Consider the following 16,928-nt stretch of genomic DNA (forward strand, 5'->3'; position numbering starts at 1 on the left):
TTGATCTTCCTTTTTCCTACATTTTCTAGCCATTATTTTTATTATTTTCAGTTTGGTCCTGAAACTTCCATTCTTACAAGTTGGTATTGTTGATGAAAGCCTTGGACTCAACATAGTTATTTCCTTTAAGATGTCGTTCTGGTTGTTGTACAAGAGAAAAAAAAAACACGATTAATATTAGGAAATGGTTTCATAAGCAAGATTTCAATTTTAACATTTGTATAAACATCTTAAAGTCCTTTCAAGAAGCATATCGCATGTTTTGATTTTCTGTAATACATAATAATCTTTATAACGTTGCACCTACATTTGATGTTGCACATGTAAGAAGGAACATGCAAGAATTTGAGTTATTCCCATATATATATATATATATATATATTTATATTTATATATATGTATGGTACTTTGAGAAATTTGAACATTTAGAGTTTGTGTAATCAATAAAATAACCATCACATTGCATCTCTCACAGACATCATAAATGAGATCGTTTTTGTTGGTTCTTGAAAGTCTCCATTGATGAATTTGATTTTATTCTTCGATAGCAACATATGTTTCATGTCGTGAATCCACGTTTGATGGTTAGCACCAATTAGAGTAGGAATAACAAGAAGCATCCTTGGATTTTCTCCAAGATGAAATAAAAAGGACTAGATAGATTTTGTGATGGGTTGACAATAAGAAACAAAAAGATGGGCTTAATAATAACGTAGAGACTAGATACAACAATAGCTAAACAATAAAAGATGGGCTTACAAGGAGCCCAATGAAAAGGAAGAAACAACAGCAAAACAAAGCCGAAAAACAAGCGAAGCCCAATGCATGATAGAGTTACTTGTGGGAATGAGCTCTACTTTCATCTTCGTGAATTTGTTCAACACAACAAAACAGGACATAATCCAATGATTTAACAAGTGAAGTGCTCTATGAGAAGCAATGGGAGCACACTCTTCTAGATACATCCTCTCTTTATGGTTAAACTTTATTAAAATCTATTAAACCAAGAGAAAGAATTACTAAATAAGAGATGAGTTCTACACGTTTTTGTGATTTCCAATAAATTTCAAAGAGTGGATTAAAAAAATGTTAGAAAGTGTGTTTCCAAAATTCGCATTGTTCTGTATAGCATTTGAAGTAGTACTAAAGGTTGACCTTGCAAAATATAAATCAATATCCAGATTTATATAATGTTCTCAACTGAAGAACTATAGATTACATTTTGACAAAATTTAACCTCAGAACACTGAAATAAACTAGATCAAGAAAAGTGATGTAGCAAATAACCATTAACAGGCATTTGCAGTGTGCTTTATCTTCGCCAGAATTGGTACAAGATGCATCTGAATATGATTATAGCCTCAAAACAGTGGTTCAAGGTCTTATGCCAGATTTTCAGGAGACAATCCAACTTGCTTTTTATATACTAGTTGTGAATATTGCTTAAAAGTCATACTTCATTCAACAAAAAATGTTGTCAAGCTATGATAGCTGAAACATATATTCAGGTTTCGAAAAAAGGAAATATTTGATTTTACCATCTTGAATAGAGAAACCATAGTTGAAATTTGGTCTGTGACAAAATACTAACCGTGACAATAATCACTATACAACTTATACGAGAGTGCGTGCTAATCTGGAGTTCAATTTAGTTGGGTTAAAAAGTAGAATTTATGACAGAAGCTGAACGAACAGAAAGTCTATTTATCTTGGTGACAACAACAACAATTGCACGACCAAATTCTAAAGCTTATATATTGATTGTAACATTGACTCCATTACGAGTCTAACTACAAAACCCAAAAACAACAAGTTTAAATTTAGATAAAGCTTACACATTATGAGATGGAACATTTCAAGTTTGAACACCAAGCAAAAGTACCTCATGCAAGTCAAGATCCATTAAGAGATGAGAACTATTCGAGTGTTGTAAGAATCAGTAATAGAATTTAATTATCCATATGGAAACTTTTACATTTTCTGTGACAATATTGTTAAAGTTGTACTCTTTAATTATTCTAGAACTTAATCAGGTGGAGTTCATATATAACTATAATTATTAACCCTTCACAAACACTATTCAGACTAATTGACATGAAAATGAAAGTAAATTTCTCACATATGATGAAGAATATTTGAACTGTCTTGAAATGAGGTATAAGAGGGAGAGGTTAGAGAAAGAGTGTGACAAGAGATAAGATGGAAGGAGAGACATAATGCAAAATTGGTATGTAAAAAAGGTAAATTTGATGTTACAGTAGTTCCTATGAGAAATTTATTCTGCCCTTACTGTCATAATAAGGAGAATATTGTAGAAAGTCCCAGGTCCAGTCTCCATGATATTGATTCTTGATTTTAATGATCTTTGATGTCTCCTTTGGGTAAATTCAACGATCCCTATTTGGTTAGTTGATTGAATTTGCCAAAAAGAGACATTTCATCTCTGCCATATGTCATGTTCAAATTTAACAAAGTGTGTCGGCAGCAATGCTTTTCTATAGTATCAATGATGAAAGATGCCTTCCACTGGTGATTTATGTTGGCTCACAAATCAATATATTCTATATTAAAAAAATAATTATTAAATTATACGTAATTATTTTATGTAATAGTTGTATCTAACTATATACAATTAATTTAATAATGATAGAATCTAATAGTAGATGCTTGCCTAATTAGATAAAGTCTTCATACACTAGTATATATTTCTTATACATAATGTAAATATAAGAAAAAAAAAATCTTTTTTCTTCTTACAATCTTCTTACATACAACTTTTTTATATTCTAGTGTTTTAACTTTAGCTAATGTTTTTAAATTGCATGCAATTTATTAGTTATGCTCGTTGGACATTTTCTTTTCCCCTCAAAATATGAAACTATTCTCTGCCTTCCAAATTCCTCCAAAAAACTGAAAACCATGCTGCAACCTATCCTTACTTTTTACCCACATCACACTTGTTTCTGCTAGGGAGATGGAACCTAGAGAACTATTGAAGTCTTCTTCTCCTTCCTTCGGTCGAGCAGGTGACTAGGTGATGAACTGCGATTCTTCTCGTCCTCCTGCTTATCCTTCGGTGCTCGGCACTCGGTCTTCGAGCAAATCACCGGATGGTGGGGGTACCTGCGAAGGCACTCTGACGCTCAAGTCAGTAAAGCGGGTGGTCAGCTCTCAGATAGGTGAACAGTAATAAATGACATACCTTGCTCCTTGGGATGTGTGTTATTTATATTATTCTAATGGGTCTACCTTGTTGGGCCCGTTTATCGAGGTGTATACCCGTTAAGGTCGCATTACCTAATTCTTAATGATGGATTAACTTTACTGATATTGGTTTGAGCGTTAACTGTAATAAGGGTCGGCCGTCGGCCACATCATCATGGCATGGGTCGGCCATCGGTCATATTCCAGTGGTCTCGGTCGTCTCGGCCAAGTCTTCTAAGGTCTCGGCCTTTCGGCCGAGCCTTCTACCTCTCGGCCAAGCCTTCTAATGTCTCGGTCAGGTTCCCCTGATCTTATCAAGTGGACTCGGCCTCGGCCGCGCCCATACCGGTACAACACCCATCAAATTCAAATAAATTCAATCCAGCTTCCATATATAAGTCATACCCTTTCTTACTATATAATGAAAAAATACACTTTATAATAACTTCATATAAAAATTCACTCATCATGTTATTTTTAACTGACTTAAAAAATACATATTATAAAGGAGTAAACAGTTTTTTTATGGGCATAAAAGAGTAATCAGTAGGTTTACTTCAACAAGTATTCACCTATATTAACCTTAATTTTTTTATTTAAACAAATTTTACATGATTAAAAATTAAACACGTGTTCAATTATATTATCATTAACAAATTTTAAATAAAACTAAAAATAAAAATTGTTGTATTAAGATTATAATTTTTTTACTTATTATAAAAAAATATTAATATTTATTGTATTGAACTAGCTATCTATCCAAAATAAAAATTTGTTCATCATAATATGTACGTATTACGTTAATCTAGAAAATAATCAACACATGAAGTGTTAATTATTTAATGACGAATTATTTGATTTCAATAGATGATTTTTTTAAGAGAATCCGTTAAAATCTTAAAACATGTTTGAGTTTTTAGTAAGCATTAATTCGATATTAGTAATGTTTTTTCTTAAATTGAATATTAACAAAATAAATTATTGTTATATAAAAAGTAATAAAAAAATAATTATTTTTAATCCATATAATATTTATAGAGATTTTAGTTATACTTGTAACTTTTGTTTCAGCAAAGAAAAATTTTCCATTCACCAATTTTTTTCCTAAAATTAAATTTTATATTTAATTTTAGATCATCTATGTTATTGGTAGCTTTTAAGTGAACTGCCACATAATGAAATATCATTGAAATTGTTTGATTGTTAAATTACACTTAACAAATTTATATTTCAAAAATTAGAAAGATGAAATGAAATTAATAAACCACATTGAAATAAAATGTAAGGGTAGCCCAAGGCCCAAATTTTGTTGTCCATTGATAGGTTTCTAATATTTTTTTCTTGGTTAAGTGATTCTTTCTGATATATACTGTTCTGCCATTCAAAGTCATACATGCATTAATTCGAGAGTGTTAAGCATGCAATTACTTAGATGTTTAGAACGGTTTTGTGACTCATAACTTGATAAGCTAAGCAACAAAGTATTTGTCTTTTGTGACATCATTTGAAATTAACAAGTGATTAGATGGATTTGTGGGGAGCAGAGTTTGGTAAACCATAATCTAAAAATTTGGAAAATATGTATAGAAGAATAGTAATGCAGGTGAGGAGCTGGCACGGTTAGGTAGGTAAGGTGAGCATTTGCTAGTGATGGAAGCAACTGATTCAAAGAAGCAATATAGTAATGTACAAAACACAAAAGTGCTTATTAACCACCACAATCAAATAAGCGTGTGTCACCACTCATCATGTTCATTCAAACACTGCAATCACTTACAAACACTCCAATTGGTTCTCACATAATATGACACATATCCCTCATCTGCATTTTTTTTGTTTGTTTCTTTTCATAGTGCTGCACTCTTTAGCTAATTGGAAAAAGGAAAGGGACTCTTAATAGAGTATGGCATCAAGTAATATTCTCTCCATTTGGTTTTCCTTTTATTTTTATTTTCCTTTATCTCTAAAAATGTGTTTCAAAAGGGGTTGGAAATATGAAATATTCAGAAGAAGGACTTTTTGGCAGGAGGCCTTCCAACTGCTTTCATGAGACTAGCAATCTCCAAAACCCTGGCCACTTTGGTTCCCCTTTTGGCCTCTGCTGATGCCCTTCTCTCCTCTGCTTTTCTATGAGCTTTTGCTATGTCATTTTGCATTTTCTCCATTGCTCTTGCCCTTTTCTCCTCCAGCTTCCTCTGCACAATACGCCACAATTTTTACTCACAATGAACAAAAACTGTAATAATTAACTTTTTGCACACAACCAAATCTGGTCTAGTCAATCTTTTGTTTTACTGCATGGACACGTAGTTTTAGTTAAAATTAACATCAAATCAAATAATTGGACAGTTTGGTACTTGCTGGTGGGTAACACATTTCCACCTTTTTTTCTGCTGTCAATGTAAAACTAGTTAGCTTCAATAATAAGGCAATTAATGCAGACCACAGAAACCAGTTTTCACATCACTATAGGTTATGCTACCAAAAGAATGTACCATCATGGAAATTGATAGCAGGTGGATGATGTTTTAGCCTAAAATTTCCAATGAAAGAAAAAGAGAAAAGGTGAAAAATGTGAGGTTGAATGTTGAAGAAAGAACTTATCAGTAATTCAACTTTTCGAAGATTCATATTTCCTGTGCATCATTTTCTGCCTGTGATGATTTGGACATTGAACCTGTGGTATTATAAAGAAAAACAAAATACTTTGACATCCTCAAAAATAAAAATATTCATTAGACAATCCATTATGTTAATATAATAATATATATATTAATATTTTAAATAAAAAATATAATTAAAATATTAATTTGTTGAATTGTTAAATAGGTGTAGGTAGTTTTTGTGATGTGAAGATATCAGCAATGGATTATAAATTATCAAAACCATGAAAGAAATAACCATTCATAGGACAAGATACAAAAGGTATCTGCTGCTGTTGACACTGTTTGGACAAAAATGTAAATGTCTTTTTAGTAAAAATATCTAACATCTTAAAACTTGCAATCTTTTTTTTTTTCCATCTAAAAAATATATAATATTCCTTAAAAAGCACACTGAATTCATCCATACCCTTTTAATCTTGCATGAACATGTATGCATAACCAAATCATCAATGCATAAAAAAATTTAATTTTTTTTTACCAATATTAAAATGATTTACTTTAGTACTATAGTTTTCTTTCCCTCTTTACGTGGTTCCTCAACAACCAAAGGAAAAAATTCCCCACCTTTTCTTCTACATATAAATCAATGAATAATAAAAATAATAATAATGAGGCAATCATCAATCATGGCTGCAATCACTCCCTACTCAATCTCATTCAATTTTCTTCTTAATTTCAAAGTTAACCTGATCATGTACTGATTGGATCATGATGAATCAATCCAAGCCTGTTCTCTTTCAGTCTCAAGATTAAAAAAAAAAACAATAATCATAACCTCAAAGAAACCGAATCCACACCCACTAAGAACAACCACCATACACAAACACATATAATAAAGGAGGAAAGAAGATGAACATGTAAGTAAGTAAGTAAGTAACACAGTGAGAAAAAGAAAAAGTTACCTCAACTTTCTTCATCCAAGAGGAAGCTTTCTGAACCTGCTCGCTCTCCCACCCATTGATGACAGCGTCTTCTCGCTTGAACCTGTTGTTAATCTTCGCAACCTTCGCGTTCTGCCACGCTGATATCTTCGTATCCACCTCCTCCTTCTTCACCCTCTGCACAGACACGTGCTCTTCACGTGCACCACCACCACCACCCCTTACGGACGAGGGAAGCGGGTCCAGAGGGTGGTTATCCGGCACGATCGCCAAAGGGTTTGTCTCTTCCATCAACTCCTCTTCTCTGATCCTCCCCAAGTTGTTGTTCACGTTGTTTTGGTTGATGGGGGTTGGGTTGTGGTTGTTGTCGGGGTCGATGGTGGAGCCTGCAAGAACTAAGGCGCTGAACTCTCTGCTCATGGTGGTGAAGTTGTCGGAGGAGGAGGTGCCACCGTCGGTGCTGGCGACGGAGAGGGAGCTTGAGCGGTGGGTGTGAATGGTGTCCCAGGGTCTGCCACGTGGCGGGGGAGGGTGAGGTGGGGTTAAGGCGTGGATTTCTCGTACTTGTTCATCTTCTTCTTCATGGTTCTCTGAGCCCTGGCTCGTGGAAACGATGACTAATGAATCGTTGAACATGGCGTGCGTGTGAGCGTGTGGGGTTGGGTTTTTTTAATTATGTGTAGTGGAGCGAGTGAAGGGAAAGTAGTGTGCAAGAGACAAGAACAAAGTGAAACCAAAGAGTTTCATAAGCATAGGAGAGTGTGTTTCATGTTGTGTTTTGTGAGGTTGTTATTAATGAATGGAAATGGAGGAATAAGTGTACACCACAAAAGGGCAAAGTAGGTTTCTCATTTCATCAAAGCAAAATCTTTTCTAAGCAATGGTTTCATAACAGTTTTTGTTTCTTCTTCAGTCTTTCACCTTTGCTGTAATTGCTGTTTTGTCCTTAGAAACTGCAAAAATCCTCTTTCTTCGCTACAACTTGTTTGGAGTGTGGATAGAAACTCAACTCGTTAAGATCTTCTTACTATAATCACCCAACTCAATGTTTGGAATTGCAGTAATTAATTTTAATTCAAATTTTATTGGAACTGAATTTTCAAAACTCTAGTCCTATGCTTAAGTTACATAAATATTAAATCATACTTTTAAATATTGACACTTTTAATTAGTGATAGTGTGGGGTTATGGTGTTTCGATTAAGAATTAATAATTTAATAAATGAAATAATAGCATTGTGCAACAACGTAGAGGAGATAAGGATGAAAATTAGGAGTAGAAGGGTGACTAAGTGGTTTAGTCAATTAATGATAGTGCCAAAAGTACTAATGCTCATAATCATAATTTATATTAATAGTAATTATGGTGATGATAGATCTCTATCTAAATATGTGTAAGGCTCTTATGGTCCCTATCCAAATTTGTTTTATGTTATTGATAATTATGGTTCTTATATTTGTTATCGTATGTTTTTTGTCGGTGAACAAGTTTTGAAAAAGGTAACCTTACATTCCATGCATTTATTAATACATACTACTACTAATAAATATTCAATAACATTAACTGAAGTAAAGTCCTCAACATCAATTACATGTTAAGCTATACTAGTTGAATAATAATTTGTACCCAACTAAGTTATTGTGATTCTTAGTCCTCTTTTTAAAATTCTATGCATTTTGGTAAAGAACAACATATAAATGACAAGATTGCTTCCGATTATATTGCTTAGAATGATTAGTGGGCAGATAACTTGAGTTAGATAAAAAAAATAACTTGTCAACTTTAATTAATATTCGGAGTGAGTTTTTTTTTAATAATAAATAAACATATGTCTAATAAGTAACTATATGGTTAATTTTGTGTAACCATTAACAAATTCAATAGAACTAAAGTTGTGTAACCATAACGAATTCAATTGAATTAATAAGCACGACTCTAATAAAATAATTTTAAAAAATAAATTAAAAAGTGTTGTGCTGATACTTAATTTGTATGATCACATTTTTTAGTATAATAAAATAATAATAATAAATAAGTATATGTCTAATAAGTAAGTATATGGTTAATTTTGTATAATCCGTAACAAATTCATTAGAATTAAAGTTGTGTAACCCATAAAAAATTCAGTTGAATTAATAAGCATAACTCTCATAAACTAATTTTAAAATATAAAATATAAAATAAATTTAAAGTTATACGTATTAAACACAACTTCACAAAAAATTATAAAATAAATAATGGTAGAAAAACATGCTCGAGAACATTTAATAAATAATATTTAATTATACTAGACTAAGATATGTTTAGGAGCACAATTTATTAATTTTAAAATTATTTTTTAAAACACAAATCTACATATTTTTCGTAAAAAAAAATAAAATTTATTCATTTTAATAAAAAAAATTGCACATCTTTCATAAATTAAATTGGTATTAGTTATCCTAGATGTTAAAATTGTTTTCACTAATATAATTCTTTCCCAATAAAATAAAATTGCCAGCATATATTTTGTTAATTTCAATAGTTCAAGATTATGAAGTTTAATATTAGGTTAATATATAAACAAAATTCAATCAAACAGTATATTATGAATATTTGATTTACATTTATTTTTACTAAAGTTGAATATTTGATTTTTACTAAATAGTTTTCCCTCGACAAGTCCAACCCAAGCGGATAATACAAATAATAAATGGAAAGCATGGCAGAGTGGATAATAACAAAATTTCAGGGGCACAAATGCAAAACTAAACTTTAGAATTCTTTTCCTGATAAATTAATAATGATGTCGGCTAGAAATTATGAGTGGCCCTGAAATACTATTACAGTACAAAATAGAGAATCAAGAACTGACACGTGTTATGTTGAGAACTTGGATACAGTTGGCTCTTTGGCACGTGGCAGCAATCAATAGGTAGTGAGTGTAGTTACGTATATTTCCTCCATGCAACTGATGACATCATGTCTAATTTTTTAATCACTGACTACGCCACGTGTGCGGTTCCACTTAGCCACGCCGCACGTTGCTACTAGCCTATTCTACTCATTTGTCATTTTAATACAATGTCAACATCATTAAATTATATATTATACTATCGACAAATTAATCACCTCTTTTTATAATGAATAGTAACAAAAATATGTTTACATAAAAATTTTCATATTTGAAACTATTGCAATAAAAGGTCTAGAATTTGTAGGACTAAGTACCACTAAAATAATAGTAACCCCTTGGAGGGGTTAATAGACTTTTTTTTAATGAGAATATTTAATAGGTGTTATCATTAGATGTAATGGAAGAGTGAAAGGGATGGAAGAGAAGAACAATGTTGTGGGTCATGTCCCTCAATAACAAAACAAATTTAGGTACGTGACTTGGAGGGAACTTGGGTGTATTAATGGCGACAATGGAACTTGTTTGCTTCAAGTTGGTGATCAATAAAACTAACCTTTTTTTTCTACATATTTATTTTGATTCATTCAAATTATTATAAAGGTTTCACACGTATAGATTGAATTTAAAATAGTTGAATATTTATTTCTATTTAATTGTATGTTTAGTTTGTGGCAATTTTCTTTACCTTTTTCACTTTAGATCATTACAAATCTCACTTCACCCTTCGACCAATCCCCTTTATTTTGACAATGATATTTCCTCTTTGTGAAAAGATGGGGTCCAAGGCCATATGTTGATAATGAGTTAACATGGTGTATTTTTTGTGGCAACGTTATTTTTCATTATTCTATTATCCATTTCAGAAGAAATTCTCCATTATTTACGATAAGCTCAAGGTAAAGAGAATGCAAAATTTAACTATCATGGACATGCAACAATGCTTTTTGGTTAAATTCTTGCAGACGTGTTTCTGGTCTGACACAACACAATTGCATAAATTGGTTCTCTTTGGCAAAAAAAAGTTATGGTTGTGAACGTGATAACCATTTTTTGAAAAATTAAAGCTATTTGCAAATGGGAGTGCAGTTAGCGATGGGGAGAGTGGTATAGCAATTTCTTCAAGATAGCAACCGTCGTTAAAAAGGCCTCTTTTGGACTACAAGAACTTATGCTAGTTACCTAATTCTAGGCCTAATGAATATAATGAGATCTCGTACAAAACAAACTAGGCAAATTCTTTCTACACCCAATATTTTTGAACCTGCACCCAACACATTTTTAAAATTTTGAAAATACCCTTTATTCTAGATATGAAAATCCAGAATTGAAAATAATACATTCCAAAAAAGTAGATCCGGAAGAGCTTTTTGTGTTCTGGACATAAAAATCCAGAAACAAAAATCAAAACTCATTCCAGATAGGAAAATCCGCAATACAAAAAATAATACATTAAGGGTATTTTTGTCTTTTCCACTGGAATTGTGTGCAGTAATATGGTGTAGGAAGCAATACTACTCTATGTTGTTGGACCTCTTTAACCAAAAGCAGACTGTTTCTTCCTGCACCTCCATCATTTCTTCAGCCACCTCCATAAACTTTTAAATTTCTAAAATTACCCTTCAGTAAAAAGATAAAATTAAAATGAATGTTTTACACTACGGATTACATAATTCGGAAGTCAAAAATTATCATTTCCAAATTATGTAATCTGGAAGTGGTAACTTTTGACTTCCGGTTTACATAATCCGGTAGGTTTATTTTCTTAAATAAGTTTCGGATTATGTAATCCAGTATTGTTAGTTGTTAAATAGGTTTTAGATTACATAATTTGGAAGTGATAATTTTTACTTTCAGATTACGTAATCCGGTAGGTTTATTTTCTTAAATAAGTTATTGATTACATAATCTGGTATTGTGAGTTGTTAAATAGGTTCTAGATTACGTAATCTAGAAGTGATAATTTTTTTACTTCTAGATTACGTAATCTAGAAGTGATAATTTTTTTACTTCTAGATTACATAATCGATAGTGTAAAGCTGCTTCTATTTTTTATCTTTTTTTACTAAAGGGTAATTTTGGAAATTTCAAAATTTATGGAGGTGACTGAAGAAGTTATGGAGGTGCAAGAAGAAGTAGTCCCAAAAGCAAACTTTATTGAACTTTGTTTGCCCCAAAACATATCCAATTAAAGCTGCACCTCCACAGGTTCTTTTGTCACCTGCATACACAACGTGAAAATACCTTTTTATCCTTCTTGTGTCACCCCATAGAGTAGTTTTCAGATTATGTAATCCAGACACGCATTTGAAAAAAGACTTCCGAATTATATAATCCAGAAGTTAAAAAAGACTTTCGGATTACATTATTCAGAAACTAATGCATCTGAAAAAAGACTTTTGGATTATCCAAAAGCTTATTACGAATATTTGAAAAAAGACTTTGAGATTGCATAATCCAAAATATTACAGAGGGATATTTTTAGAAATATGAAAATTTATGGAGGTGAGAGAAGAATTTATGGAGTTGCAGGGAGAAACAACCCTAACTAAAAAGTTTCTCATTCTCGTGTTGGTTTCTTCAAAGCCCATTATAGTTGTTGTTAGTTGGTTATATTGATCTAATTCCCTCATCATTTCTTTAATCTATTTTATTTTCCCACTTTCGTATTTTCTTTATAGAACACTAGGAAAATTTCAAAGATGTCAGACAAAAAAATTTAATGAGTTGTCTAACCCAAATAAACCAATCTATAACGGATGCATAAATTGTTCTCAAATAATAAATAAGACGAAAAACATTAAAATAATTTTTTACATGTGAACACACTTTTTTTTTATCTCAACCTTTAAATGGTGATAAGTTAGTAAAAATGAATAACCACTTTTTCATAAACTTAATGTCAAAAAACCAATTTGATACCATTGGAAACAAATTTTCAATTAATATTAAAAAATATGAAGTCATATGGATATTTAAAAAACATAATGGATTCCCTCCTCTCTCTTATCATATTTTTAATAATAAATCTTTAACATGTACGTAGTTTGATCACTTTCTACTTAAATAAGTGAGACAAATGAATTTTAGACATTTGAATTTATTTTCTATTATGAAACGAGTTTAAAAATCCAACAAATGTATTTCTCAAAACTACAAATTTCAAACTTTCTGTCAGTAATGTCTTAGTTATCATATTAGTTCCATATTATTTTGATTAATTTTTATTTTATTGAACAAAATCATGTTTTTACATTAATTTATTCCCCTTAACAATTCCTCACATGTTTTAGTAATGATATTAAATTTTTCTTTTATAGTGGACAAAGTTACACGACTATACATCTTATTTTACCAAGTTAGGGTTTACATGTAAAATTAATGTAGGCTTATAAACACACACACAAAATGCCTAATGTTAGTAGTGATATGAAGATACTACAAAATTAATTTCAAAACATTTTAATGCTTTCCACTTGAGTTTGATAGAAACCTACTCATTGTTCTAACAACGTGTGTTTTATTTCATTTTGTGGATCTCTTGTCATGCATCATATTAACAATTACATATCCATAAGCAACCCATGCATATTTAATTTTTCGTCTTCATTTGTGGACTTTGTTTGTAACTCAACTTAAAATTAACAATAAAAGGATTATTCACAATCTTAGCATTTTTTATTTGGAATTTCTACAACAAACTTTTATTACAATACTTTTGTGACAACTAAAGATTTTTCTCCTTTCTGTCATACACAATTCTTATATCAAAAAATTTGTTTAGCAACTCTCATGTATTTCATGCAAATGATTTGTCTAATCATTTCTTCAACTTGTCAATATATTTCCAACACTAAAGCATGTTATCAACATATAATAGGATAATGAAATGATCATTAAAGAACTTTCTAACCAAAGAAATAATAGTTAGAAGTATTCTTCTTGTGCTCTTGCTCACACTATAGACTCAAACTTTGTATATTGTTATTCTGAAATTTGTTTCAAACCATTCAGGCTCTTTCTCAACCCACACATAAATTTTTTCTTGTCTTCAATAAGAAAACTATTTATTAGGTTGCTTCATGTAGATAATTTCATGCAAATCGCCATGAAAGAAAATTGATAGTTTATACCAGCAAAATATGAAATCAAGTTAAAACAAATTATAAGAGTAGAGATAGAGAGAAATACACAAGAGGTTTATATTAGTTCACTCTTAATCAAGAGCTACATTCAGTCCTCAGCTAAGCATTGAAATTCACTATGTAATGAAACCTAGATTACAAACCACAAACCAAGAGTGATGATCTTGAACCCCTCAAGAGCACACACCACTCCTTGGCAACACCACAGTTTCCAGAAACACCTTTCTGAAACTGCCTTAGAAAAGTACATACAAAAATACAATGTTCAAAGAGAACATAATAGAATACACATGGGTTTACAAAGCTTAAGTCCAGAAGAATACAAAACTCAATCCTATTCCATACATTTGAGATGATCCAAAGCTTTTGAATTATTGAAACAACGTTTTTAAGCAATGTCTCTTTCTTAGTTAATTCAAAAGAATGTTAAACAACTTTTATATAATCCCAATCAAGTGGTCAAAGTTGTTAGATCAAAACCCAAAAGCAGTTGGAAGCCTTTAAAATCAGTTAAAACCACTTAACAAAATTCTATTATGAAAACAACCAGTTATTTTCCAATCAATCGATTGAAATAAATTTCCTGATAAGTTTTTTATAAAAACAACGAGTTGATTTATCGAAACAACCGAATGATTCTGTTTGATGGCAAAGACAAAATAAAGCAAAGCTTTTCCAAACCATTTTTAAAACCACTGAGTGTCAAAGAACAGGTAGAATCTTTTCTGCACATCCGAGATGGTTTCCCCTTTAAGCATCCTGGACATTTCATATTCTTGGATCAATGCATGCTTCCTTGCCCTCTTCACATCAGTTGTGCCTTCATGGGTAACCTCAAGGATGTCTCACATCTCCTTTACAGATGCACATTGTGAGACCCTAAAAAATTCATCAGAATTCAAAGTAGAAGTAATAATGTTATTGGTAATGCAATCATATTGAGATTTTTTACTTTCACTATCAATCCATTTGAGACCAAGGTTTTTTTAATGAAAACATCATCCTTTTCAAACTTAGGTACAAAAGGCCCATTTATGAGACATTGTGAGACCCTGAAAAATTCATCAAAATTCAAAGTAGAAGTAATAATGTTCTTGGTAATGCAATCATATTGAGATTTTTTACTTTCACTCTCAATCAATTGGGACCAAGGTTTTTTAATGAAAACATCATCTTTTTCAAACTTAGGTACAAAAGGCCCATTTGTGATAGCATCCCAGATTCCTCTATCAATTGATTCAACAAAAAAAATCATTCTAATATTCCAAAATTGATAGTTTAGTTCATAAAACAAAGGTGACATGTTTATAGAAGCACCCTTCCCAAATGGGTAGTTTTTCCGTCATTTTGAAAAGGTTTTAGGATTGAAATTCGAGTAACTTTCAAGAACTCAACTCCTGATGCCAATTGTTAGAATTAGTGGCCTAAACAAGAGGGGGTGAATTTTTTTCATAAGATTTTCACAAAGTTTGAAGGTAGAATGAAAAGTTCAGAAAAATCAATTAATTGATTTTTTGTTCAACTCCATAAAATTTATGTTTTAAGTTAATTTTCAAAAAATCAACCTGTTATTTTCACAAAACAATCGATAGTTTATACCAGCAAAATATGAAATCAAGTTAAAACAAATTATAAGAGTAGAGATAGAGAGAAATACACAAGAGGTTTATATTGGTTCACTGTCCTCAGCTAACCACTGAGAATTCACTATGTAATGAAACCCAGATTACAAACCACACACCAAGAGTGATGATCTTGAACCCCTCAAGAACACACACCACTCTTTGGCAACACCACAGTTTCCAGAAACGCCTTTCTGAAACTGTCTTACAAAAGAACATACAGAAATACAATGTTCAAATAGAACATAATAGAATACATCAGGGTATACAAAGCTTAAGTTCAGAAGAATACAAAACTCAATCCTATTCCACACATTAGAGATGATCCAAAGCTTTTGAATTATTGAAAAAACATTTTTAAGCAATGTCTCTTTCTTAGTTAATTCAAAAGAATGTTCAACAACCTATATATAATCTCAATCAAGTGGTTAAAGTTGTTAGATCAAAACCTAAAAGTAGTTAGAAGCATTTAAAATCAGTTAAAACCACTTAACATAATTCTATTATGAAAACAACCAGTTGTTTTCCAAATCAATCGATTGAAATAAATTTCCTGATAAGTTTTTTATAAAAACAACGAGTTGATTTATCAAAACAACCGGTTGATTCTGTTTCACAGCAAAGACAAAATAAAGCAAAGTTTTTCCAAACCATTTTTAAAACCACTAAATGTCAAAGAACAGGTTGATTCGACATTTCAACATGTTGAAATTTCACAGCCTTTTAGAAAATCCATCTTTTATAAAAAGATAAAGATTCAAATGAACTTGGATCATCTTAAAGAGTGAATTAACAAGTTAAAAATACTAGATAACACACACAACAACAAGGTATTCAAGTTTTCCACATAAATTTAGAGACATCAAAGCATCTTATTCAACACATTCAAGCAAGTAAAAAAAAGCAATACATTAACCAAGACATTCTAATGTCACCTTGATTGGGAAAGTATCAAAATAACTATAATAATTCAAAATAATGAGTAGATAACAAAATTCCTCCTAAACTGCAAGAATACATGAAAAATACCAACAAAAGTAGAAAAAAAAAATAATCCTAAAAACAAGATGTACACAAAAATTTAAACATAAAACCCCCTCATTATAAAGGTAATTACATGAGTAATCTAAATCAAAGAAACAAATTCATTATTATCGAGAATCTTCAACAAATATACAAATAATACATATAGTTAGTTAAAATAAACCAAACAATAATACTCTCAAATAAGAAAGAAAATGGAAAAAAAATATATTTTAAATCAATTGTCAACCTTAAAAAATAAATAATCCCCTTTAGAATGACTTATAGTTCAAAAATTTACAATGAATTTTTCTTCTCCTCTTTTTATTTATTGTGGTAGTTTCAATAAAAATTATCTCATAAACAATCTTTGTTTAATGTTTCTCCAATTAAATCAATGAAACAAATGAGGATTACATATTTAAACTTATTCTCCATAGGATATGAGATAAAAAAAATTAAGAGAAAAAAAACTAAGAGAGGAGGATGGAGCA

At 30.9% G+C, this 16,928-nt stretch overlaps 1 protein-coding gene across 2 annotated transcripts; it reads right to left on the reverse strand.

Moving 5' to 3' along the window:
- Positions 1–4,886: 4,886 nt before the first annotated feature.
- Positions 4,887–7,750, reverse strand: LOC137814072 (remorin 4.1). Of its 2 annotated transcripts, none has more exons than XM_068616615.1 (2): positions 6,773–7,750; positions 4,887–5,399 (listed from the first exon to the last, which is right to left on the reverse strand). In XM_068616615.1, exons 1-2 carry the CDS (start codon positions 7,385–7,387, stop codon positions 5,208–5,210), a joined length of 807 nt encoding a protein of 268 aa, XP_068472716.1. In that variant the 5' UTR covers positions 7,388–7,750; the 3' UTR covers positions 4,887–5,207. The 2 variants fall into 2 exon arrangements, with proteins under 2 accessions (XP_068472716.1, XP_068472717.1); XM_068616616.1 differs by having other exon boundaries at positions 4,887–5,881.
- Positions 7,751–16,928: the final 9,178 nt, after the last annotated feature.

This window comes from Phaseolus vulgaris, chromosome 1, assembly GCF_000499845.2.
Source record: "Phaseolus vulgaris cultivar G19833 chromosome 1, P. vulgaris v2.0, whole genome shotgun sequence".
NCBI lineage: Eukaryota > Viridiplantae > Streptophyta > Magnoliopsida > Fabales > Fabaceae > Phaseolus > Phaseolus vulgaris.

Coding starts and splice junctions, on each gene's coding strand:
- LOC137814072 (XM_068616615.1), bottom strand. CDS start 7,387: ATGTTCAACGATTCATTAGTCATCGTTTCCACGAGCCAGGGCTCAGAG. Junction 5,400..6,772: donor CTTGGATGAAGAAAGTTGAG/GTAACTTTTTCT, acceptor CGTATTGTGCAG/AGGAAGCTGGAGGAGAAAAG.